The sequence below is a fragment of the Quercus robur genome, chromosome 4, assembly GCF_932294415.1.
Source record: "Quercus robur chromosome 4, dhQueRobu3.1, whole genome shotgun sequence".
In the NCBI taxonomy this organism is placed as follows: Eukaryota; Viridiplantae; Streptophyta; class Magnoliopsida; order Fagales; family Fagaceae; genus Quercus; species Quercus robur.
In genome coordinates, this window is record NC_065537.1 from 70,979,584 (window position 1) to 71,003,773 (window position 24,190).

The 24,190-nt window shown below is 35.4% G+C and overlaps 1 protein-coding gene, 1 long non-coding RNA gene and 1 pseudogene across 2 annotated transcripts; 2 read left to right on the forward strand and 1 right to left on the reverse strand.

The window, feature by feature from the left end:
- Positions 1–4,771: 4,771 nt before the first annotated feature.
- LOC126723559 (peptidyl-prolyl cis-trans isomerase CYP22) lies at positions 4,772–12,656 on the forward strand. The gene is made up of 7 exons (XM_050427117.1): positions 4,772–5,057; positions 5,178–5,201; positions 5,297–5,384; positions 7,104–7,196; positions 8,536–8,568; positions 9,121–9,177; positions 12,408–12,656. The coding sequence occupies exons 1-7, from the start codon at positions 4,897–4,899 to the stop codon at positions 12,516–12,518; spliced, it is 567 nt and encodes a 188-aa protein (XP_050283074.1). The 5' UTR covers positions 4,772–4,896; the 3' UTR covers positions 12,519–12,656.
- A 3,650-nt stretch (positions 12,657–16,306) lies between these two features.
- On the forward strand, positions 16,307–18,362 carry LOC126722510 (subtilisin-like protease SBT3; annotated as a pseudogene).
- A 1,591-nt stretch (positions 18,363–19,953) lies between these two features.
- On the reverse strand, positions 19,954–22,133 carry LOC126723560 (uncharacterized). Its single transcript, XR_007654380.1, has 2 exons — positions 22,010–22,133; positions 19,954–21,412 (listed from the first exon to the last, which is right to left on the reverse strand). It is a non-coding gene; the product is annotated as an uncharacterized LOC126723560 (long non-coding RNA).
- Between the last annotated feature and the right edge of the window lie 2,057 nt (positions 22,134–24,190).

Below are 24,190 nucleotides of genomic sequence, written 5' to 3' on the forward strand. Positions count from 1 at the left end.
TTGCTCTGAATTTACCATTTGGTGGCAAGCATATCACATGAAAACATATGACAAAACTACCAAATGATCAGTATTGCCCTTATCTTTTGCCGCAAAGTGGATAACCTCATTTAGAGAGTAAACCTTGACTTAGAGAGTAAACCTAAATATGAGGTGGTTTAGCATCTTCAGTTTTATATGGAAATTCAATTGTCACCACCTTATTATCATTGGTCTGCGGTTTAAACCTGAATACTTTGGATGTGCTGATCATAATGGAATTCTTGGGAATGATGATACATTTTCTAATAGAGGGATTCCAATTAAGGAAAAAAGGGACTCTAATTCATTAAGGTAAAACAATCCATTTATAGAACTGATGAACGAATAACGGGTGAAATGACAACTTGTTGGTGGGACTTCAAATTCTTGAAATTGATCAAATGACTTATTATTGTCGCCATGAATTAATTTGTAGAGCTCGAAGTTGGTTCTATCATCACAGTGCTTAACAATAAATGATGGAGTTAGAGAGAAGTGGAAGTAATTGAGTGAGTTGGGAATTAATGAAGGAAGAGCTTGTGATTATAGAGTTTCATGATTTTGAAATGCAACAAAACTGAATTATGGATTTCAAACCGCTCAAAAAAATTTGTGACCTAATTCAACAATTTAAAATGAGCAATTTTTATGAAAAGTTATTAGTTTCTTCCAATATCCTAATGGTAGTACTCATTGAACACTTTTTTGCAAAGAGTCATCAATTTGATATTTGTTTATGTAACAATTTTAGTCTCTATTGAATTATTATTATTATTTTTTTTTTATACCTAATATCACTATGATCATGCCAAAATAATGAAATATTAAGCATATTCTTAGCATTTTAAATGTCTTTCATGCAAAATATGGCTACATTTATATAAAGATTTTTCATATGTGTGAGTATTTTGAATATAAAAAAAGGGTTTTAAAAATTTGTAAATTTTAAACGGTATTCTTTCTATTGAATACTTCAATTCAGGTTCGCAAAAATAAGGCTTAGTCTGGGGTGATATGCGAATGTAAAATATATTGTTACTTAATATTTTATAAGAGACACATGAATTATAAAAAAGAGTCCAAAATTTTTATATAATTTAATTCATTAATTGGCTTTCAATTCTAAAAATATCGAAACAATCAATATCAAATTAAATATAATATTTATATTATCACGGCCTCTTTTAACAATGTCAGAATTTAGTTATTGAACAATGTATTTAATAATGAATTTTTCCTAAAAAAATAGTTCAGTAATAAATTTGCCTCAAAAGTATTAATTTTAATTTTGATTTTGATGGATAGAGAAAGGAAGAGTAAAATTTTGGAAGATTAAAATTTCTACACTCTTAAACTACCGCAAACACAATGAAATGCATTAAAGTGTTAAATATTCGATAAGAGCATAATATTTTTAAAATAATTTTCATTTATTAAATTTTTGGGATTTAATTAAAATTTTTATATCTTAAGCTAGATAGATAAAACATTCTATCAGTCAATGGAAGATTTTTCCCCCTAAGTGAAAGGACTTATTTTATTATTATTATTTTTTATATCATTTTTATACATACTATAAGACAAATAATATCATAAATTCTATTTTACAGGGTCTTAGGGGCTGTTTGGGTTTTCAGTTTCCACCACCCATAACTTTGTTTCCATCACCCATAATTGAAAATTGGTGGGTCCCACGACTGAGTAGTGTGTTTGGATGTGTTTTCAGTTTTTGTTTCCATCACTGAATTTTCTGATTTTTGAGTGATGAGTTATGGAAATTGAAAACACATTTTAGGTGTTTTCAAGTTATCAAAACTCAGTTTCCATGGCATTTTCGTAATTAAACACACATGCATGGGACCTATTGTCTTGTCAAGTCACTTTCCTTCTCTGTCCCACCGGTCACTCTCCTTTTTTTTTTTGGTTCTTCATCACAAAATATTTTTGGTCTTCGCTGCACTCCATGACCGAGTAAGGATGTCTCAGACCCATTAAAAAAAATCAAGAAACAAATGCCAAAAACATAAATTAGATCCATTCACGCCGCTGGGTCACGCCACCTCCACAAACCCATAACTCACCACCACCACGAGCATCACAACATCACTGGACCTCAAAACCCAAATGCCAAAAACATAAACCCACGACGCTTGTAGGTGGCTCCCTTTCGCACCTTTCTTCTCCATGTCATCGTTGGTCTGAGTAGTGGCTGAGTTTGGGTTGGATGACATTGTCAGATTGGTTGACGTGACTAGGGTGAAGGATGAAGATTTAGCACCAAACATGTAAGGTTGAATTTAATCAACCATGTGTTGGCTTTATTCCGTGACAAATTTGCTTGTAATATAGCACTTAGAAACCCTGTATTTAGGTGTGAATCATGTAAGGGTAGTGTGTGAGAGAGTATGAAGAAATGCTCAAGACAATGCAGTGAAGCAGAGACTCGCGGCTAGGACTCGCGGCTTGTAAGCCGCCAAAAGTTGCATACGCACAGAGCATGCAGGGGAGCTGAACAGTCATGCCAGTTGGAGCACTACAGGACAAAAATCCAGACTGGCCATTTAGCTAGCTCGCGGCTTGAACTCGCGACTCATTTAAGTCGCCAACCAACCCTGTTTTGGGAAAAACTGACTCTTCGCATTCCATTATCACACCAGTATAAATACCCCTCATTCTCACAAAATATGAGTGGCCATTTTCAGAGAGAAAAACCCTAAGAGAGGTTTCTTAAAAACACCCACCTAATTAGAGAGAGCTATTCATTCTTAGAGAGAAATCTTTGTAGTCTCTTCTCATTCCCTCTCTCATTGTCATACCTATTGAGAGGAGATTTCTATCCAAACACTACCCACACCCATTTAGAGTGTTGAGTGTTTTTGGAGCTTTGGGAAGCATTGGAAGATGCCAAGGATGGCAGATGCTATGGTTTAGTAGCAGAATCCGGTAAGCTAGAAAAGAAAAAGGTTCGGCGCAACCTCGTTGGAGCAAGAAGCTTGGAGGGCTTAGGTATATCAAGTAGATTAGGCTTGGAGGGTCTATTGCTGTTCATGTATCCCAACTACATTTTCTAGTGGATTATTGACCGCTTGGAGGGCGGCGGAGAGGTTTTACGCCGAGGGCTTCGGTTTCCTCTTCGATAACACATTGTGTGTTGTCCTTGTGTTTGCATCTCTCTTCCCTTTATCTTTGCCTTTTATTTTCTGCAGTGGATGTGATTTATAATTGGCTTTAGATTGTTTTCCAATTCTGTTTATAGCTTATGTTCATTTTCCGCACACTAGTTGTTTGTCATAAAGCTTGAACTGGTTAATTTGTGAATTGGGGGTCTAAACGTTTAAGGGTGTTTATACACATATTTGAACTTTCAAAACAAAATCTAACAAAACCCACAAAAATTAAACTTAGAAATCTAAGTTTAATTCAATCAAGATCTGACCCACTTGAATTCAATCAAGTTCAGCTTGAAAAAAATAAAATTTTTGGGACGGTGGAGATCGGCGTTGGGTGAGGTTAGAGGTGGATTTCCTTTGTTGGGTTCGTTGAGGGTTTTGGGAGAAACAGGGCTGAAGGAAAAATTTTGGGAGAAACAGTGGCATTGTGACTATGGTGGGTTCCTTTGCTGGGTTCTTTGGTTGCACTTTGGCACTGTGATTGTGGTGGTGGCAAAATGAAATGAGCAGTGAAGAAAATGAAGTGAAATAAGTGTGAGGCGGGTAGACTAACAGAACTCATTGACATGGTGCTCAGGTATGGGTCCCATAGAAAGTACAAAAAATTGAGTTATGAGAAGTTGGAAATAGTGTGCCAAACGTGCCACCTTTAGGGAGTTGTGATATTTTAAGTGATAAGTGATGAATGATGAGTAATGGGTGATGAGCGATGAAAATTGAGTGATGAGTGAGGACTTTTTAAAAACCAAACAGCCCTTTAGCTCCCGCCCTTTGTCTATGTAGTATATCCAACAACAATTCTTCTGGGAGATAGTTTGACATGGAGAGAGAGGGAGAGAGAGATTTGTGTGACATGGTACAAATAAATGTGCTAAAACTTTTACTTATTTTTTGTCCATCTCTCTCTCCTCTCCATTAACCCTTTATCTCTTCTCCCTTTTGCTCAGATCGGTCTCTTTCTTGTCCCTCTTTGGTGGTGGATTTTTGGTGGTTATGTGAGAATGATCTTTTTTTTTTTTTTTCTTTTTTTTTTTTCTTTTTTTGGCAATAGTAGTTTGTGGGTTGTCGATTGTGGTTCAATCTATGTGGAATTGGGTTTTTGTTTTTGGTTGGTTGCAAGAAAAAGGGGGTGTTTTGGTGATTGGGTAGTTTCGATGGGTTTTGAGTGGGTTGCGGTGTTGGCAATGTTTTGGTTGGGACGATACTAGGTTGGGTTTTTTCGATTTTGAGTGGGTTTCGATGAGTTTTGGATGGTTATTGTGGTGGCTGGTTGGTTTTTGGCTTACTGCTTGTGAGGGGTGGTGATGTTTTTATTTATTTATTTTTGTTTCTTTTTTGTTAATAAAATGTAGGAGTTTTTTAAAGTTATTTTAATGGATGATGTGTTAAAATAAGAGATGTGATACATAAAAAAAGAAAAGAAAAAGAAAAAGAAAGGAGATGGGATGTAAAATGTATTTTAAATGTTTGTGTTAAAAATTAAATAAAGTAATTTTTTTTGTGTGAAATATATATACCATATTTTTGGCACAGCTACTCCAACTCACGTGACCCTATTCCATATTACACAAATTTTCTCACACAAATAACTTTAACACAACTCACAACACTACAAGCAAACCAAAAAATAAAAACAAAGAGAAAGAAGAAAAAGCAAAGAGCTCAGCAAGACTCACAGAGAAGCAGTGAGGTATTCTATCTATCAATGGCAGGAAACACAGGGTCGGGGGTGGAGTGGCACGTGAGACCACCAAACCCAAAGAACCCAATTGTCTTCTTCGACATCACCATCGGTAACATCCCCGCTGGCCGTATCAAGATGGAGCTATTCGCCGATATCGCCCCCAAAACCGCCGAAAATTTCAGGTCCTGCCATCCCATCTCTTTATCTCTCAAAAACTCTCTCTCTCTTTTTTTGTTATTATTTTTATTTACTGCTAAAACGAATTTAAAATTTTGATTTTTTTGTTTTTGGTTATCTGGCAGGCAGTTCTGTACAGGAGAGTACAGGTAATTTATTAAACACTATAAATTCAGTCTCTCATATTCGTAATTTGATCAATTAACAAGGGTATTTTGGTGATTGGTTTGTTGAATACTGGCAGGAAAGCTGGATTGCCTGTTGGTTACAAGGGTTGCCAGTTCCATAGGGTGATTAAGGATTTCATGATTCAAGCTGGTGATTTCTTAAAGGTCTGTACTATTACCCTCAATTTTTTTTGTATTTTTATAAGTCTGCTTAGTTCTATGATTACCTGGAAACTGGTTTTGGCGGGTTGGGGTCAGTTGTCCGTAGGTTTTACTGGTTAGAAGCGAATCCAAAGGACTCTTCTTTAGAAAGTTTTACTATGTTATTTAAATTAAAAAAAAAAGAAAAAAGTTTTGCATTGCGAGTTGAGTAAAAAGAAAGAAAGAAACAAATGAAGTTGCTAGTAAGAGCCATATTGATGATGTGTGTGTTCATGTTTTATTTACTATGTGCCATTTATATGTACACTAGTTTAAGCGAAAATGTAAGGTTGTAACTTGTAATCTGCACTTTTAATGTAATCCATTGACACTAGGCATCGATTTTTTAAAGTACTGTAGCTTGAGCTTGCTTATGTTTGTGGGAGTTTTGATGGCCGCCCAGCGGTTTCAAATTCGCAAAAGCCCACTTCTGCAGCTCATCTTTGTGTTGCTTGCTCAATGATTGTTGTGGCTTCACAGGACTGGCTGTTGCTGTAGCGTCGTTCATTTAATCAAATAGGTTGAGTTCTAGATTGGATTCATGATCTGTCTAAAGACTCTAAACTGTAGAAAGCATTAGATAAGATTTGAGGTCATGAGTATTGGGAATTTCTTTTGGAAGTCCTCGTATCTCCTTGATGTATTTGGATAAAGGAGTTTCCAGCATGGCTGAGACCCTTGGGATCTCTGATATGCCACCTCAGCCCCTCTCTTGTTGATTGGCCGACATTGGTGTTGTGATTTGTGCAGCCAAAACAAAAGTTGTAGGGTTTGAGAGAGAGACTTGGGGGGGGGGGGGGATTCATGGTAGTATTTATTAGGAGAAAAACTTATCTCATATCTCTTCTGAAGATATTGCATGTTCTTAAAACAGGAGATATAATGGTGAAACAAGCTACGCATAACATATTCTTAAAATTAATAATTAATCTTCATTTCTTCTCCGAAAGAAAGAGGAAAAAGAAAAAAGCCACACTCACACACACACAGGTATTTATATCAACCAGCAATATCCGAGCCAAGAAGGGAACTGGAGCTGAGAACAAGATGGAAAGCACAATTTCTCATTTGGAGAATGAAAGTGGTAAGGGTGCTTAAAGCATGGAGAGATAGGAATGGGCTGAGTGCCCTTATAATGGGTTGGGGATTTTTCTAAATCTGTCAGTTACAAACCCTTCTTTCTATATTCAGTCTAAGCCCTACCTTGATACATGTCTGTCACAATAGCTGCTCTTTGGAGTGAGGGAAGCTGGAGCGATTATCAAGAGAGAGAATCAAGAGGAATTATAGATTAAGAAACTCACTTTAGTCACATTAGACCAGACACACCTTTTTTTTCTATCCTATTCCTTTTGTAGAAACACATCTACCTGACCAGTAAAAGGTATTGCACTGGGGAAGATGACTCCGGCTGCTAAAGGTAAGATATTAAAGTTGCTCATGCAGTTTCTATAGAAAGAAGAGCGAGCAAGCTAAAACTTTGCAGTCATACCAGATGCTTATCTCTTCTATCTATCCATACATACTCACTGCCTTCTTGATCTGTAAATCCTAGTTTTGCCCCTGCTTTAATTTCTGGAAGTTCTAATTCTGCGATCATATGCATTTCTGTTTGCAATAATAATAATGAGACTTTTTATAATGTTGTTATGCTATTCTTATTATAACAGTTTTGCTTTGCAGGGTGATGGCAGTGGATGTGTTTCCATCTACGGACATAAGTTTGAGGATGAAAATTTTGTTGCCAAACACACTGGTGCTGGTCTGTTATCAATGGTATACATCTCTCTTCTTGAAATGTATATGCCATGATCTGGTGTTTGGTGGCCGTGCTTTTCCTATGTTCTTGGAAGTTGAAAAAACTTTTTACTTTGGTATTTCCATCACTGTATGTTTGTTCATCATCTTAACTGGAGCATAGTAGTTTTTGGGACTTGAATCTTTTTGTACTTTGTCCTTAGGAGACCCATAATGTCTTATTTATTTTTAGGTTAAGTTACAAATTACACACTCTAACTTTTACTGTTTTCATTTTTGTCCCTATAGTTTCAATTGTTTTTCATTTTGGTCATTTGACTTTCATTTGTTTCCAATGTAGCTCTTCCATCCATGTCCTGCTTTTAATCCCCATTAAACAACATAGTTTTGCTATTGGAAACAGATGGGGTTAACAACACATTTTAGGCAGAGATGGATTGGAAATAGATGTAATTTGGACTAAAATGAAAACATGTCAAAATTAGAGTGTGTAATTTGAGATTTAGTATTGTTTTATATACTGATTGTTCTAGTTGCATCTTTTGATTTCAGTTAGGCAACAAATGCCTAGTTTGTTAATCAATATAATGTGTTTATATATGTATATGCTTACCTATCAAAAAAAAAGAAAAAAAAAAAAAAAAAAGAATCTATGCTCTTACATGATTATTTTTACCTGTTTTAGAAGGAAATATGATACTTTTATTTGTAAAAATTCCTTTGAATTCTCTTAGAATCTCAGCTATATAAAGCAACGTTATAATTCAATTAAGCAATTAAATGATATTACTTAATCCTGCGAGGCTTGAAAAAAGTTCAGTGGACTCCTGGACAGAAGGATTTGTCCACGGTTGACATGTAGGCTCATCAAGAGAATGTGAAAGCAATTGATATTTTATGATCAAGGGTGTAGTACTGTTTGTAGTAGTGGTCCTTGTATATCGTATTAACAATTGGAAGATGGTTGGAAGAAAAAATCTCTCCTTGATTACAAATTGGTGGACTTAAATCTTCTTCCTACATGACCTCATCAATTCAAATAGGAACTCACCATCTACTTTCATTGTTCAACTCTTTGATAACACGAAAAACCATTAAGTGCTTACATATCGCCTGTCTACTAGGTTGTTGGTACACCCTTTTTGTACACTTCTATTATATTTTGATACTAAAAAATAAAAGAAGGAAATTATCATCAAGAGAATGGGTAATAAACTCTTGGACTTCGTTTGTATGAGTTAATATCTCTATCAAACCTCATATTTCTATCCTGAATTTTTGCACAAACTCTTGCTCCAATGTAAAGCTCTATTTGAAATGCTAAAGAAGTTCATCTTTTTTCCACCTCTTTTTGCAGGCTAATAGTGGGCCGGGTACTAATGGTTGTCAGGTAACTCAGCAACTTCAGCTCTCTCTCTCTCTCTCTCTCTCTCTCTCTATCACACACACACACACACACACACAGATCACAAGCCTTGATACATCCCCTTTGGCCATGAGTTGTCCCACTTCAGTTACATGGCAAGGATAGGATCCTTTCAGGTGGGGTCGATATGGGGAGGAAGAAATCTGCCCTGCCCTGCCTTACTCAGGTGCCATCTTAGATGATCCTGATGTTACTTCAAGAAGATTATTTATCACCAGCCTTGTCTGCAAAGTTGCAAATTTTTGTAGGTCCCCTTATCTTTGTTGTTTAGTGGTACAAAAGACCTAGCTGAATAAAAGTCTACTATTAGCTTTATCCTCTTTATATATGTTTGGAGGTGCATATTAGATGATAGAAACATAAAATTTGATTTTGAGCCTGTGTACCCGTTACCCTTTCCTTGATGTTCACACCAAAAGTACTGGAATATCTACTTAACATCCAAATAAGATCTGTTGTTTTCTTTAATTCTTAACTATAATATGTTGTGTTGATTAAGCCTCCCATTTCCTGCAGTTCTTTATCACTTGTGCAAAATGCGACTGGCTTGACAATAAGCACGTTGTATTTGGGGTATGCTCTAATTCCTTCTCAACTCTGTTATTGTATTATTATTTTTTTATTCATCCAAAAATACCAAATTTTACTCAATAAATGTGTTTTCCACTCTAACTTGCAATGTAGACCAGCTTAGGTTTGTTTGAGATTTTATTTGGAGTGAAATGAGGCACTAGGCATCAGTATGAAGACTGATTTCTTCTGATTACTGGATTGATTTTAGTTAACCCAAGATGTAATTTTTACTTGTGTTGGGGCAATCCAAGTCTTTGTGGTATGCTTATGAGTTGCATCTGAGACTTGTAAACAATTGAACGTTTCTTTAGTGTGTTCATTAGGTTACGTCTGCACAGTACAAGTTCACAAACAGTGCCATACCGAGCAACTACCTATGGCCAGGTGTTCAAAAATACTACTTTTCTGAGGCTCTACCCAAATGTGTGAGATCCTAGTTAGATCACAGTCTTAGTTGGTGAATGCAACACTTGTGCATGGTTGTTCTAAAGTTCTAGTTTTGTCCTGAAGCTGATATCTCCAGTTCTAATTCACTTGGGATATTAGAAAGGCCTGGCTACCTTGAATTAGCCATAGATTTTGTGCTTTCTTCATAGTTTGGTTGTTGCTGCTTTAGATTTCGTGCTTTCCCCTAGTTTGGTAGCTGCTGCTTCTTTCTATTTGCAATGGGTGGTTCCACATTTTTCTTCATTGAATCCAAAACGTTTTGAGTTTTCCGTTGAGGAAGGGGGTTCTTATTTCTTATTATGGATCTTTGAGAGAGGCCATACCTCAATGAGCTTTGTTTTTATGGGGAAGGAGAGTGCTAACCGTTTTTTGTTCCACTTGGAGGAATTAATTTCAAAGCGATCTCCTGGTCATTATGCAAGAACGATTAGAGAGGGTGACTTGGTTTTCATCCTTCAACTGGGGTCCAATGCCCATGGCACGTTTTTAATGGTTTCTGAACTTTTTCATGGTCGACGGAAGGGTAACATAGTGATACCTGAGGGAAGGTTGGGTAGTGGCTGGCGTGGCTTTGGCCTGAGCCTGAGGAAAATTTTAAAACCAGCTTCCCTGACTAGTTAGGGATCATCTCCTAGAATACAAAGTGCACTGAAGGCTGATGTGGCGGCGGTGGTTGGTAGACCTCATTATCATGGCGGTGCAACAAATAAAGGCAAGGAGAAGAGTACAGTCTTACAAAATTTGAAATCTTCAATTCCCAGTAACCCATACTGTGATCAAGACAGGAGTTTTTCTGGGGAAGATACGGCACAACTTGGGGCGGATATTTTGTCTAATATTGGTGTGATTGCCAAAAGAGATTTGCTGACTCTAGAGATCTCTTTACGTGTGGAGCGTAGGAAAGAGGGGCAGTGGGCTGTAGTTTCTTCTTTTATTAAAGATATGGGCTCCAATCAAATTAGCCATGGAATGAGGCCCAACACTTTCAAGGACCGTAACATGTACACCCAAAACTGTGCCCCCAAACCTAAGCCTAAAGCCCAAACCGTCTCTCAACAACTCTTTAGTTCTAATCCAAAAGTCACCCACTCTCATCAGGCCATTGACACGGTGCCGATGAAGCTTATCTCCCCCTCCATGCATCCTCTATCTATCATCACCACCAACAGCACTTCTAACCCTCCGAGGAGCACCACTAGTAACGAAATCGATTTGCCTCCGACGTCCACCATCATCAAGGACGCCACTTCCCTTCCGGTGTCCGACATCGTCATCTCCCCTCTAGTGAAGAACTGTCCCACTCCTCCATCAACGACCACCATCATTAAAGGCTCCACTTCCCAAGTGAAGAACAGCCGCACCTCCAACTGCAGTAGCTCTTCTCCACCACGGGCTGATTCTTTAGTATTTGGGTCTATGTCGGGCATCATTCCTACACCGTTGACCAACAGCATTTCTCAGTCGAGCACTACTGCGGTGACCAGTGCTTTGCTCTCTGATTTGCCAGTAGCTCCGGTGCTAGTTACTGCTGAGGATTGTCATGTTGAGCCTCAGCCCTCCATTAAGAATTTCGTTGAAGATTTGGAGCACACCTAGGGTAATTCAGAGAAATGGGTCTCAAAGCTTCATGGAGGGAGGTAGATTGCTATTCCTCTCTCACTTTACCACTCACCTTGGAGCATGTCGGATTTTTCCGATCTCGAGGGAGTTGGTTGACAGGGTAACAACACTTTCCGGAAGCTGTGTTGTGGGAGCTGTACTCTTTAGGAGGCTTTTTCGAAACTCTATAATATTAGTTGTAATAAGGAGTCCTCTATTGCAGATGTTTTGCACTTTCCTAATCAGTGGCTTCACTGGAATCTTCTTTTTTCTAGAGCTTCCTAAGATTGGGAAACAGAGCATTTTACACTTTTCTAGATCTTATCTATTCAATGCCCCTTAATGGTAAACCAGCAGGGAATAAGAATTTTAAAGTGAGTGAGTTCTATCTCTCCCTTTCCTCTACTCTTGACATTTCTTTCTCTTGGAAACCTGTGTGGCGTTCAAAGGTCTCTCCTAGGGTTGCTTTCTTCTCGTTTAGGTAAGATTTTGATTACTGAAAATTTATGGTATAAGGGTGTCGCAGTTGTAGATTGGTGCTATATGTGTAAAAAGAGTGGGGAATCGGTGAATCATCTTCTTCTTCATTGTCCTATTGCTTATGAATTATGGTCTATGGTGTGGGCTCTATTTGGTCTTCAATGGGTTATGCTGCTCGGTTTCTCTGATATATTTTCGAGTTGGCAAGGTTCCTTCGGTGGGCGTCGGAGCATTGATTTATGGAGGGCTGTCCCTCATTGCGTCCTATGGTGTATTTGGTGAGAACGGAACTCAAGATGTTTCGAAGGGAAGGAACGGTCTTTTTTAGATCTTAAATCTCTCCTTCTTCATACCTTGCTAGAGTGGAGTTCTTCCTTTAATCTTTTCCCTTGTTCTAATTTTTTAGAAATGCTTGATCTTTGTAATTTATGTGTTTGATGTATTGTTCTCCATGTTCACCCCTGGTGTACCTGGGCTTTTGTTTAATACAATTCCGTTATTTATCAAAAAAAAAAAAAAAAAAAAAAAACAATTTTAACACAGTTTTGTAAGCAGCTGTAAGCTCAAATTGTTCTCCTGTTCTTATCAACAAGCCTGTTCTGTGACCATGGCTAAAACTTTCATTTGCAAGCCTCTTTTCCCCACCTTATTTTCTCAAGTAAATAGTTTTGTAGATAGATTTAATTTTATTTACTTCTATGCAGAGAGTGCTTGGAGATGGTCTTCTGGTTGTCAGGAAGATTGAGAATGTAGCTGCTGGACCCAACAACCGGCCTAAGTTAGCTTGCGTTATTGCTGAATGTGGGGAAATGTAAACTTAGTTCACAAACAGTTCTAACCACAACAGTTTCCATAACCGTTATAGAAGATATTCTCTAAATCAAATGATCATATCAACTGTCCTTTTTATGGATATACTAAATAACTGATTTTTATCTTCCTTAGACTACAAATTACTGGTGTCAATCAGATTTATCTGCATGTCTCTGCGTGGATAGTACTATTTTCCTCTTCATTTTTCAATGAAGTCATTATCTAACATGTTGGTTATACATAAGTGAGGTCTTGAAAGTGGTAACTTGGACAGTCTTGCCCCTCAATATATTTATATTTTTTTTTTGCATTAAGTTACTGCTCTCAAGATTTAAAAACATGCAGTTCTGCTTGGCAGTGAAAGACTTTTCCATTGCACTAGTCAATGATCCTTCCATTCTTTATCCCATTTGTTGCCAAACGGGCAGATCTATCATGCCTACGGGTTCAATCTTCTATAGATAGCTTATTAATCTCTTGGTGCTTTAACATAGCCACCACACCTACATATAATAAAATGCCTTTGGCATGAGCCTTGTAGCTAATTAATCTCTTTGTGCTGTCATATTGATATAGCCACTGGATATTACAAAACCGCACATCCACCCTTGCTACACATTTTGGAGAATGCGGAAAAAAACTAGTGCACACTCTGTTTTACACTGCAAAAATACACTTAAAATGGGACTTCAACTTTGAAAACGGGAATTAAAGTCGCGTTTAAACTGTGTATTTGGATAGTGTGTATTTGCACAAGTATACGCAATAAACACTACTCTTTGGCGTATATTACATTGATTTTCAACTTCAAAATAATAACTTTTGATTCATCTCTTGTTAGAAATGGGTTTTGATTTATGATTTGCTAGAAATTCCAATGTAAGCTGCACTGCCAAAGAACGCTTTATTTTTTGGGACCTAAGCATTCATGCTGAGAGGATGGTTTTGTAGAAGAGTCACTCTTATGATATCTCCTCCAGCCTATACCTGGGGAGCTTCGAAGTTCACATATTCTTCACAATGGATTATAATTCATGTAAAATCTTGCGATACCTTTGGCACATACATCTTAGACTCAACTATCTTGTTGCCAAATCATGCCATTTTCTAATAATCTGATTTCTATATGATTGACACCTGACCATGTGAGGTGTCATGTTGCATGTTTGGTTAAACTCCATTTTGCTTCATTTTCCGGCAGCTCTCTTTCATGTTTGCTAAATTGTTGACAGCTAGCTCTTGTTATTTGATACCTGTCCAACTTTTCTTCTACAATGTTTTATACAAACCTATGGGCTTCACGAGAGAAAGATATTGTTTTTTTGTCTAAGACAATTAAGAAGTGAGAGCTGTGTATGGAGAAGGATGGTCATGTAGCTTCTGTTTTGTTGCTTGTTTTGGGTCTATGTTGTTTCAGTCGGTTTGGGTCTGTGTTGTTTCAGTCGGTCTTGTGTTGTAGTCTTGTGAGTAGCTGGTAATGTACTGTTCTCTTTTCTCCTTTCCTGCTATGTCTGTATGTTAAGCCAGTGTTGGAAGTTTCAATTCAAACAAAACAAGTGGCAAGGTAGATATTTTCATCCATTCATTAACTTAGTAGAATTTATATTTGTTTTTTCAATATCATAGATTTTTTTTTTTCATTTAAATAATTACGATACACTGCTAATTGCATAGTTCGAACCTTGTTTCCCAGGTAAAAAGAGCCTTCTCCTCGTGCAATACCATTGTTAAATGCATCCAAGACTCCGCTATATTTTCCCTTATCCTCCTGTTGTCTTTTGCTACAAAAAACTGTAGCAGTTGTATTTTTGTAATGCTCAATTCAAGTTCTTGTTTTTTGGTTTTCTATTACAGTAGCTATTTCATTAAGCCAATCCAGTAAGCCTGATTGCCACAACCACAAGCTCCAACGCCACCCCCCCCAAAAAAAAAAAAAAAAACACCCTGTACCATTCATTGCGTACATTTGTTTGAAACACAAAATTCATTTAATCAATGATAAACTCACAAAGAATCAATTGGGTTAGTGTTTGACCTGCTATGCGGTTGACCTCTTTTTTTTTTTTTTTTTTTTTTTTTTTTTTTTTTCTAGTCTAAAAATCTCGGATTTAAGTTCAATATTTTTCTTCGGGCCAAATTGGATTAATGAGTTCAGGTTGAATTCCATGTCTATTCATGAACTAGTAAAATTATTAGTTTTTGGTACCAATATTGTCGTAGAAAAATTAATCGCACAAGACAGGATTTTAAACGGTCCACAGATAAGACATTCTAATATATTTTTGGGTCCATGCAAAAAAGGATTTGAAGGTAAAGCTTTGAAATTAACCCCGCAATATTTTTCGCCCACATAGTATTATATATATATATATATATATATATATAGATATATATAGACCTTTGGATTCTTGCTATTGTCAATCCCATGGTTCTAAAATCCGGTATGGTGAAACAACCGGAAAAAGAGCTAATTACCGGTTTTATAGTTGGACTGGAGTCCGACCGATGGTTAAACAGTGACGTCATAAATAATTTAATTATTAATTATTTAAATTATATAAATAATTAATAATTTTTTAATATACTAAAACTAACAAATTAATAGTAATAAATATATTTCCTTAAAAAAAAAAGTATATAAATATATAACATCTTTTTAAAGTATTTAACATAATAACATTACAAAACAATCATCCTTAATATAATAAAATTTCAACAAAACCAAATAAATAAGTTCATTAGTCATTACATTTACATCCAAATGGCAAATAACAAATAAGTTCATTATATTCAAATCCCAAATAAATTTTAAAGTTTCAAACAAATAGCTACTAAGTTTTAAGACCCAAGTCTCATTTGTTAGGAAGAAAATTGAAATCAATATCATGTGAACCAAATGCTCCACCACTAGCATTATTATTATCATTATCACCCGAGAACATGACCTAAGAATCTGAGATGAAGCCAAGAGAAATGAAAAAAAAAAAAAAAAGAAGAGAAAATGATCAAAATCAAAAGAAAAGAATATTAACTATTACCTGATGAAGCCGAGAGAAATTAAAAAAAAAAAAAAAAGAACCGAGAAAATCAAAATCAAAATGACAAAATCAAGTAATCATAACAAAAGAAAAGAATATTACCCGACATCGAGAAGCAGAGAGCAAAGAGGGCAAGGGCGAGATCGTGAGAGTGAAGGAAAGAAGAAAAAGAAAAAAACAAAACACTTTAGTCTTCACAGCAAGAAAAAGAAAAAAAAAACAAAACACTTCAGTCTTCACAGCTTCAGACGTCGAGAGGATGAGAAGGGAAATTTTTTTTTTTTTTTTTAGAGGCGTGCGTGAGGTGAGACTGTGAGAGTGAGGCAGAGAGAGTGAGGGATATTCATGATTTTAGAGTTGAGTGAGCATAAGAGAGTGAGGCAGAGAGCTTGAGACCATGAGAGAGGCATGAGATGAGCTGATGATCCATCAGACGTGATAGATGAGAGTGTTTAGGAGAGGTGTGAGTCTTTAGGGTTAGATTTTTAGGCAAAACGACGTAGTTTTAGGTTGGGAAAAGGACAAAAAATACCAATAGGTCAGTAATCGGTTCGACCATACCGGTTCTTGGTTCTTCGGTTGAACTGGCTAGTTTTCAATTTTTTTTCTACTTTTTAAGCTATTTTTAGTTTTATCTATAACTGGACCGAATTGAAGGCTGGTTCCTGGTTGAACTAGTTGGGCTAACTGGTTTGGTCTGGTTTTTAAAACCATGGTCTATCCTAGCCCAATAGCCCATCACTATCATAACCATGAAGATGAGTTTCTCCCACCTAATTTCAGAGTGTGCACTTCTGCTATTATTTCTACTTGCTTTTGTCAATGCAATGTCCGAATTTGAAGAACACCAAACATACATAATCCATATAGACCATACTCTCAAGCCTGCATCTTTTTCAACCCATGAGTCATGGCATTGCTCCATCCTAAAATCATTGTTGCCATGTCCTGCTAATGACAAAGAACTCTTGTTGTACTCATACAATCATGTCATGCACGGTTTCAGTGCAAGGCTTACACCCTCTCAGCTATCTGAGATTGAGTAATCTCTAGCTCAATTTGGCCACATACCCTGAGTCATTTGGCCAGCTCCTAACAACTTACACCCCAAAGTTTCTTGGTCTACAACCAAACTTTGGCATATGGCCTGCTGCCCCATATGGAGAAGATGTGATTGTAGGCGTTATTGATACAGGAATTTGGCCCGAGAGCTCAAGTTTTAATGACAAGGGTATGTTACCAGTGCTGAAAAGATGGAAGGGCAAGTGTGAGAAAGGCGAGGCATTTAGCCCTTGTCCTGCAATAAGAAACTCATTGGGGCTCGATTCTTTATCAATGGGCTCCTAGCTCAAGGTTTTGATGTCAAAGGAATCCAAGCTCAAGGTTTTGAGACATCCGAGGAAGAGGAAGTCGATTTCTTTTGAGGATTCAATTGCCATTGCTTCTCTTTCTGCAATTGAGAAAGGCATTTTTGTTGTCTGTGCCGCCGGCAATGAATATAATTTCAAAACGACTAAAAATGAAGCACCTTGGATCACAACTGTTGGGGCTGGCACTCTTGATCGAAATTTCCTTGCAACAGTGACTAGCAAATGGAGTTTCCTTTGAAGGTACATCCTTCTTTCCAGAGAGCGTTTTCATTAATGATTTGCCTTTGTACTATGGCAAAGGTAACACGAACGAAGCTATTTGCAAGGACTCAGCATTGGATAGAAAGAAGGTTGCTGGAAAGGTGGTAATCTGTGATAGCTACAGGCTAAATGTTTCTCAACAAATCATGGAGCTTGAGAGGGGAGATGCTTATGCGGCGATCTTCTTGACAGATAAATCTTCAGGGCCTAATAAGTTCTCCATTTCAAGCCTTATTTTGCCAACTGCTTCAGGGACCTTGATTAAAGAGTATGTGACATGGGTGAAAAACCCGAGGGTGAAACACATGAAGTTTGCGTTAACGAGGTTGGGTACAAAGCCTGCACCTCAAGTGGCTGATTTTTCCTCAAGAGGGCCGAGCAAAATTAGTCCAGGAGTTTTAAAGCCTGATATTCTCGCTCCAGGAGTTAATATACTAGCTGCATTTCCAACCATCAAACTGTTAGTGAAAGTAACTATGATTTGGTTACAGATTATGCAGTATTGTCAAGTACATCAATGGCGACACCACATGTTGCTGGGGTTGGAGCTATACTGAAAGCAGTCCACCGTGAGTGGAGCCCGGCAGCTATCCGATCGGCTATGATGACCAGAGCCTATACCAAAGACAATACTGACACAATTTTTAAAAGCCAATTGACAAACTCTTCTGCCTCCCCTCTAGAGTTTGGCGCAGGACATATCGATCCAAACAAAACCATGGACCCTGGAATCATCTATGACATGGGTTTGCAAGATTATATTGAGTTTGTGTGTGGCCTGGGGTACACTAAGAAGCAAATGAGTGCTCTCATTAGACGAACTCAATGGAGTTGCAACAACAAATCTATTCGTGATTTAAATTATCCCTCTTTCATGGCTGTACTCACAAACAAAACGAGATATCCAATGAGAATGAACTTTAGAAGGGAAATGACAAATGTTGGAAACGATAGAGCTGTTTACCAAGCACATTTGGAGAACATTACTAGAGGAATGAGAATTAGTGTCAAACCAAGGACTCTTACATTCACCCGCAAATATCAGAGTCGAAGTTTTGTTGTGGGCATTGAGCTTGATGGAGAATTTCCATTTCCAATGGTAAAATTTGGTTTTCTCAAATGGATTGATGAAGATAGCCACATAGTATTAAGCCCCATAGTAGCAATTAGTTTCTAGTGGACAATATCAGCATTTCATGTGCTAAATAGTACCAATTATCTTGGCTATTTGTCTTCTCAGTTCAAGTGAGTGTTTGTTGACCAAGAAAATCTTAGAGTTCTGTGTTATAACTATATGTTGGCTTTGTAATCTGAGATTAAAGTTGGTGTGCAAGTTATTATATGTATCAATAAAATCAGTGGTTGTAATTTATGGTTAGAACCAGTGAAAAGAGTCTAGCATGTAAAACTCGTGCTGTTGTTTTTTAGTTCAACCTATGTAGTTGACTAAGACGGTACAACAATATGCCGATATATATATATATATATATTTTTTTTTTTGAGTAAACAGTAATACTTATTAAAACACATATGAAAATAGTAATATTAGTGTTTTAAACTAGGTTTATAATATATTATTTAACCAGAGCACATAGTAGCATTTCATGTGCTAAATAGTACCAATTATCTTGGCTATTTGTCTTCTCAGTTCAAGTGAGTGTTTGTTGACCAAGAAAATCTTAGAGTTCTGTGTTATAACTATATGTTGGCTTTGTAATGTGAGATTAAAGTTGGTGTGCAAGTTATTATATGTATCAATAAAATCAGTGGTTGTAATTTATGGTTAGAACCAGTGAAAAGAGTAGGGCATGTAAAACTCGTGCTGTTGTTTTTGAGTTCAACCTCTGTAGTTGACTAAGACGGTACAACCATATGCCAATATATATATATATATATATATATTTTGAGTAAACATGAATACTTATTAAAACACATATGAAAATAGTAATATTAGTGTTTTAAACTGGGTTTATAATACATTATTTAACCAGAGCACAACTACAAAAGGGCCTAACTTTTATAGTTGTAAACTGGAGTTATAAACAGTGGATACTAGACACACACAACCAATGTGGGATAAACATCTTTTTTATTTTTTATTTAGTAAACAGTAATATTTATTGGAATACACATGAAAATAATAATATTAGTGTTTTAAATCAGGTTTATAATACATTATTTAATCAGAGTACAATTAATCTGTGGTAATTAGGTTTTTTTTTTTTTTCCTTACCACTTCTTAATTAACTTTGAATACATTGATTATCATAACCAGCTACTTAAATGAGTTGGCTTAATTTTTTTTTTTTTTTTTTAACAATAATAAGTTGGCTTAAATTGATTAGTTTAAGTGGATTCTTGTTAATTCAACGGGTAAAATCTTTTGTTGTTAAATAAGACATATGAGGTTTAATCCCTGCCTACTCCAAAACTCAAAATTATCTGATTGTGAAGAGTAATCATCATAGAGAGAGTAATTATCATAGAGCGAGCAATATAGGTTTGATATACTATTGTATCTATATAAAAAAGGACTAATTTAAGAATAGGGTATATTGTAAACTTTAATAAAAAATAAAAAATAGGGTCTAATCTTTGTGGTAGTCCTTCAGGGCCCTCGTCCCTCTTGTACAGAGTCTTCGCTCCAATGGCTGCTCTTTGGTGCGAGGGATGTCACACCCCAAACCCAAAAAGGTCCAAAGAATGAGAAATACATCCCAAAGGTACATGTAGATTTTTCCTTTTTGATCCAAATAATTCATAACAAGTACCAACATCAAGAATTATCATAATAATTTCATTAATGGTACTCCAAAAGTAAGTCAGAGATCTATGCAATAATTATGAGGACCATTGGCCACAAAAGAATTGAGGTTTGAATAAATATAATTACATATCATTAACTTGTCCCATCAGTGGAAATAGAGTCATAACCAATATTAGATACAAAAGAATGAGTTAAGCCTACTCTAGGATGTAAATCATCTAAATATCACCATCACAAAAGTCCAACCTCTATTAGTAGCTAGTCTAACTACTGCTAGCCACAAAAAAACTTGTCTCAAAATGATCGTTGCCTACTCTTAAAAGGTTTATAAAAGAATGGAGTGAGATAGAGCCCAATAAGTAGCATAATTAATGGGGGTGGGAGAAATGCAAGTTTCATGATGATGAACTGTTTATAAAGCATGTCTTAGTTTGGGAATTTCTAATTGAATTTTGCAAGATCATTTTCAATAATAATATGACAAGAATGATTAAATAATGAAATACAAAGTTTCTCAAAGTAAATACCTTGAAACTATATACTATAATCTGTGAGCATTAACAGTATAATTTCCAAAGTCATAAAATCTAACATAAGCCAAAGTATCACAAATATACTACACTACCACACAATTGGCATGATATTGTCCTCTCCGGTATGTAGTTTCTTGGCCCCATTGGCAGCAGTCTCACCCATATTCTCAAGGTTTTGTCTCTTCCTCCATGGGTAGTAGGGAGAACGCATCAAATAGGACCTCTTTTGCATGTGGTCTTTTGGCCCTATAGGCAATAGCCTCACCCACACACAATCAAGGAACCTTTTCCTCCCATGGGTAGTAGGGAAGAACGCGTCATCCAAAGTGAAAAGGTACTGACCTAGATCTAATTCCGTTGTCACAAAGACTACGGAAACCAAATCAGGTGATCACCGGGAAATCACACATGGCATAGAGTTAAAACAACATAAAGCTCACGGGTTGCATGTACTTTCGAATACATAGTTTATATCCATGTAGTTTAAGAAAAACCTTAAATAACTAAAACTTCCACAAAGTTTGTAAGGTTTTCAATTTCGTTCCTTGTTAACAAGATTTTCTATCAATTTTCCAAATAATACAAGACAAGATAAGCACCTTTAAATTTTCCAATATACCATAAAATCCATGAATTTATTATCAAAGATTAAATAAAAAATGCTCATATTTTCTATGTTAACAATTCATGCATTTCTTCATATGCATTACCAAATATGATGCACTTTTCAGAAATAGACATATGCTTTAAGGTTACAACACATAGTTTTTAGGAAACTAGTTTCCTTAAGTAATTTCCAAAAACATGTCCGACCCAAAAACAATGTTTTTGTCATGGTTATTTTCCAAAAATTTCATTAAAAAGCTACTTACCTTGCAACCCGCAAAAATCCTAATTCTCCAAGTTCCAAAGGAGATTAGCTAGAACCTAAACAATATCAAGCAAACCTATCACTATAAGCATAGAGCTTGAAATTGTATCTAGCTACAAATTAGGAATTGCCAAATAAGCACTTAATTAGGCAAGCCTAGTATTTAACCTCACAAATAATGTATTTCACTTCCAAAGTTTCTCAACAATTTAAATTACGAAGCATAAACTCCAAGTTATACTCATAAGTCATTCAAGGTATTCTCTCTAACATTAAAACCTCAACACCTTATAAGTACTTCCCACAAGATTTATATAATATCATCAAGAGACTCATGAAACCAAAATCATAATATTCTCCAAGATAAACAATTTTAATCTTTAACTAGCTCCAAATAATCAATGAAAATTATATTCACTATCTATTTCACATTAAAAAGATAAAACCCCAAATCTTCACCACTTAGATAGCCACCATTGTAAAAACTATAAACCCACTTATCAAATAAATCCACCAAGACAAAACCCATACATATAAACACATGAATATCACATCCAAACCTCATAAATCACATGAATATTATTATCAAAGCTTAGATAAAGAGAACTTCTAGCAAAAGCATAAAGCCCAAAAAAAAGATTAGAAATCTTTACCTCAAATAAAAGATATGAAGATGCAGGGGTTCCTAACAAGTTTTTCCGGTAATCTTGTTGGAAAAATGATGGTGAAGATGGTGGTGTGGAGTGGGTACCATGGGAGAGTGTGAAGGAGTGATAGAGAGGAGTGTTTGTGTAACACCCCAGGTTAAAAAAAGAAAAGAAAATGTGGTCAGATTTTTGAGGCCCACATGCCCCACCTACCACTTATTTCCCCACCACACATTCACAAAATATCTCCTTCCCTCTTTAACCGGCCATCTCTCCCTTTCACTTTATTCTCTTTTCTTTCTTTTTCATTTCTTACCAACACTTCTCACTCTCTCCATCACACTCTCCCACCAGTATCCATTCCATACCACCATCTCCACCATCATTTTTCTGGCAAGATCACTGGAAAACTCTATTGGAAAAAACTAAGGCACTTATCTCTATTATTTAAGATAAAAATTCCTAATCTTTTTGGTGGGTTTGTATGTTTTTGCTAGAGGCTTTTTTAAAAAAAAAAAAAAAAAAAAAAAAAAAAAAATCTAAGCTTTGCTAATGATACCCATGTGATTTATTAGCTTTGGAAGTGATATTTATGTGTTTATAGGTATGGGTTTTGTCTTGGTGGATTTATTTGATGAGTGGGTTTATGGTTTTTACATTGGTGGCTATCTAAGGTATGTTATGGTGAGGATTTGTGGGTTTTGGCTTTCTAATGTGAAATTTATGGTGAATATAATTTTTATTGTTTATTTGGAGCTAGTTAAAGATCCAAATTATTTGTCTTGGAGAATATTATGATTTTGGTGACATGGGTCTCTTGATGATATTATATAAATCTTGTGTTAACTACTTATTAAGTGTTGAAGTTTTGATTTTAGAGATAACCAGTTGCGGACCCTGCGCGTTGCGCATGATAATATTTTTAGACTAGTCTCATTAATATATATATATATATATATATATATTTCGATTTGGACTAATTTAATAAATAGTAATATAATTCATAATCATATTTTCATTTGTTGTAGCGACAATCACAAATGTAATATATATATATATATATATATATATAATTTCTATTGTACCAAAATAAAAACAATACAAATTTTCTCAAGAATTCAAAAAGTAAGTTAGTGAAAATATTAATTTTTTTAATAAAACTTATTTATAATATTTTGTGTATCCTCAAAAAGCATATAAAATTTGGAAATTATTATTTTAATTTTAAACAAACTTTCTCAAACCCAATTTTTTCTACCATAGAATCAAAAACACCAAGAAATGTAACTAAAAAAAAATAGTAAAACTCATCAAAACTACAATTTAAAATAAAAAAGAAAGGGGAAAAAAATAATAGATTGTAACCATTTTTCCTTAAAAAAAAAAAAACAAGGAGTACAATTCCAAAGGGGGTAAAAAGTAGAGAAAGTTTTTTGAAAAAAGAAGAAGTATTGTGTTAAGTCATGATAATCTAATCTAACTTCTAATTCAATATGTGAAAAATAAAATATTCATAAATACTTAAAACAATTATTCAAGCATCTAAGAACATCATATAAAATATACATAACAATTTACTACTAATTTGTTCAACAAAATATTTTTAAATAGTGAAAGGAAATTGTACAAAGATCATCATTTTCAATTGAACCAACTGTTTTTTATTAGCTTATTCAAACTATCCTGTAGTTTTCCAAATAAGCTAAAACCTGACAACAACACAAAATATAACATATTATAATATGATTTTTTTTTTCAAATTAGATCAACAACAAACACCATTCATTAAAAGTATTTATTGTTGTAAATAAAATGATAAAAAAAAAATTTGCATCAAGGAACACATATGAATTAGTCAATAATAAGACAATGGAGGTACAAACCTCTAGCTGGAGATCCTCTTATAGGTAGCTATCAGGTTGTATTTTTTCTATCATCAATGATTAAGCAAGACTAGTGAATATTTTTTTATTCTTCATTGATCTCATTTTTCAGTTATAAACAATCTAAGGTAGAAATGCAATAAAAATAATAATAATCTATCCAACAATAAATGAAAAAAAAATTGAGAGAGAGAGAGAGAGAAGAGATAACCCTTTTTTGTAAAAATTTATACTATGAGAAAAAAAAAAATAAGAAGAGCCAAAATAAAAGAAGATAAAAGGGCAGAATAATATTTAAAGTTAA

Excerpts from the sequence above, each read along its gene's own strand:
- LOC126723559 (XM_050427117.1), top strand. The coding sequence starts at position 4,897 with ATGGCAGGAAACACAGGGTCGGGGGTGGAGTGGCACGTGAGACCACCA. Across the intron at positions 5,385-7,103 it reads AAGCTGGTGATTTCTTAAAG|GGTGATGGCAGTGGATGTGT; the intron begins GTCTGTACTATT and ends TTTGCTTTGCAG. Across the intron at positions 7,197-8,535 it reads GTGCTGGTCTGTTATCAATG|GCTAATAGTGGGCCGGGTAC; the intron begins GTATACATCTCT and ends CTCTTTTTGCAG.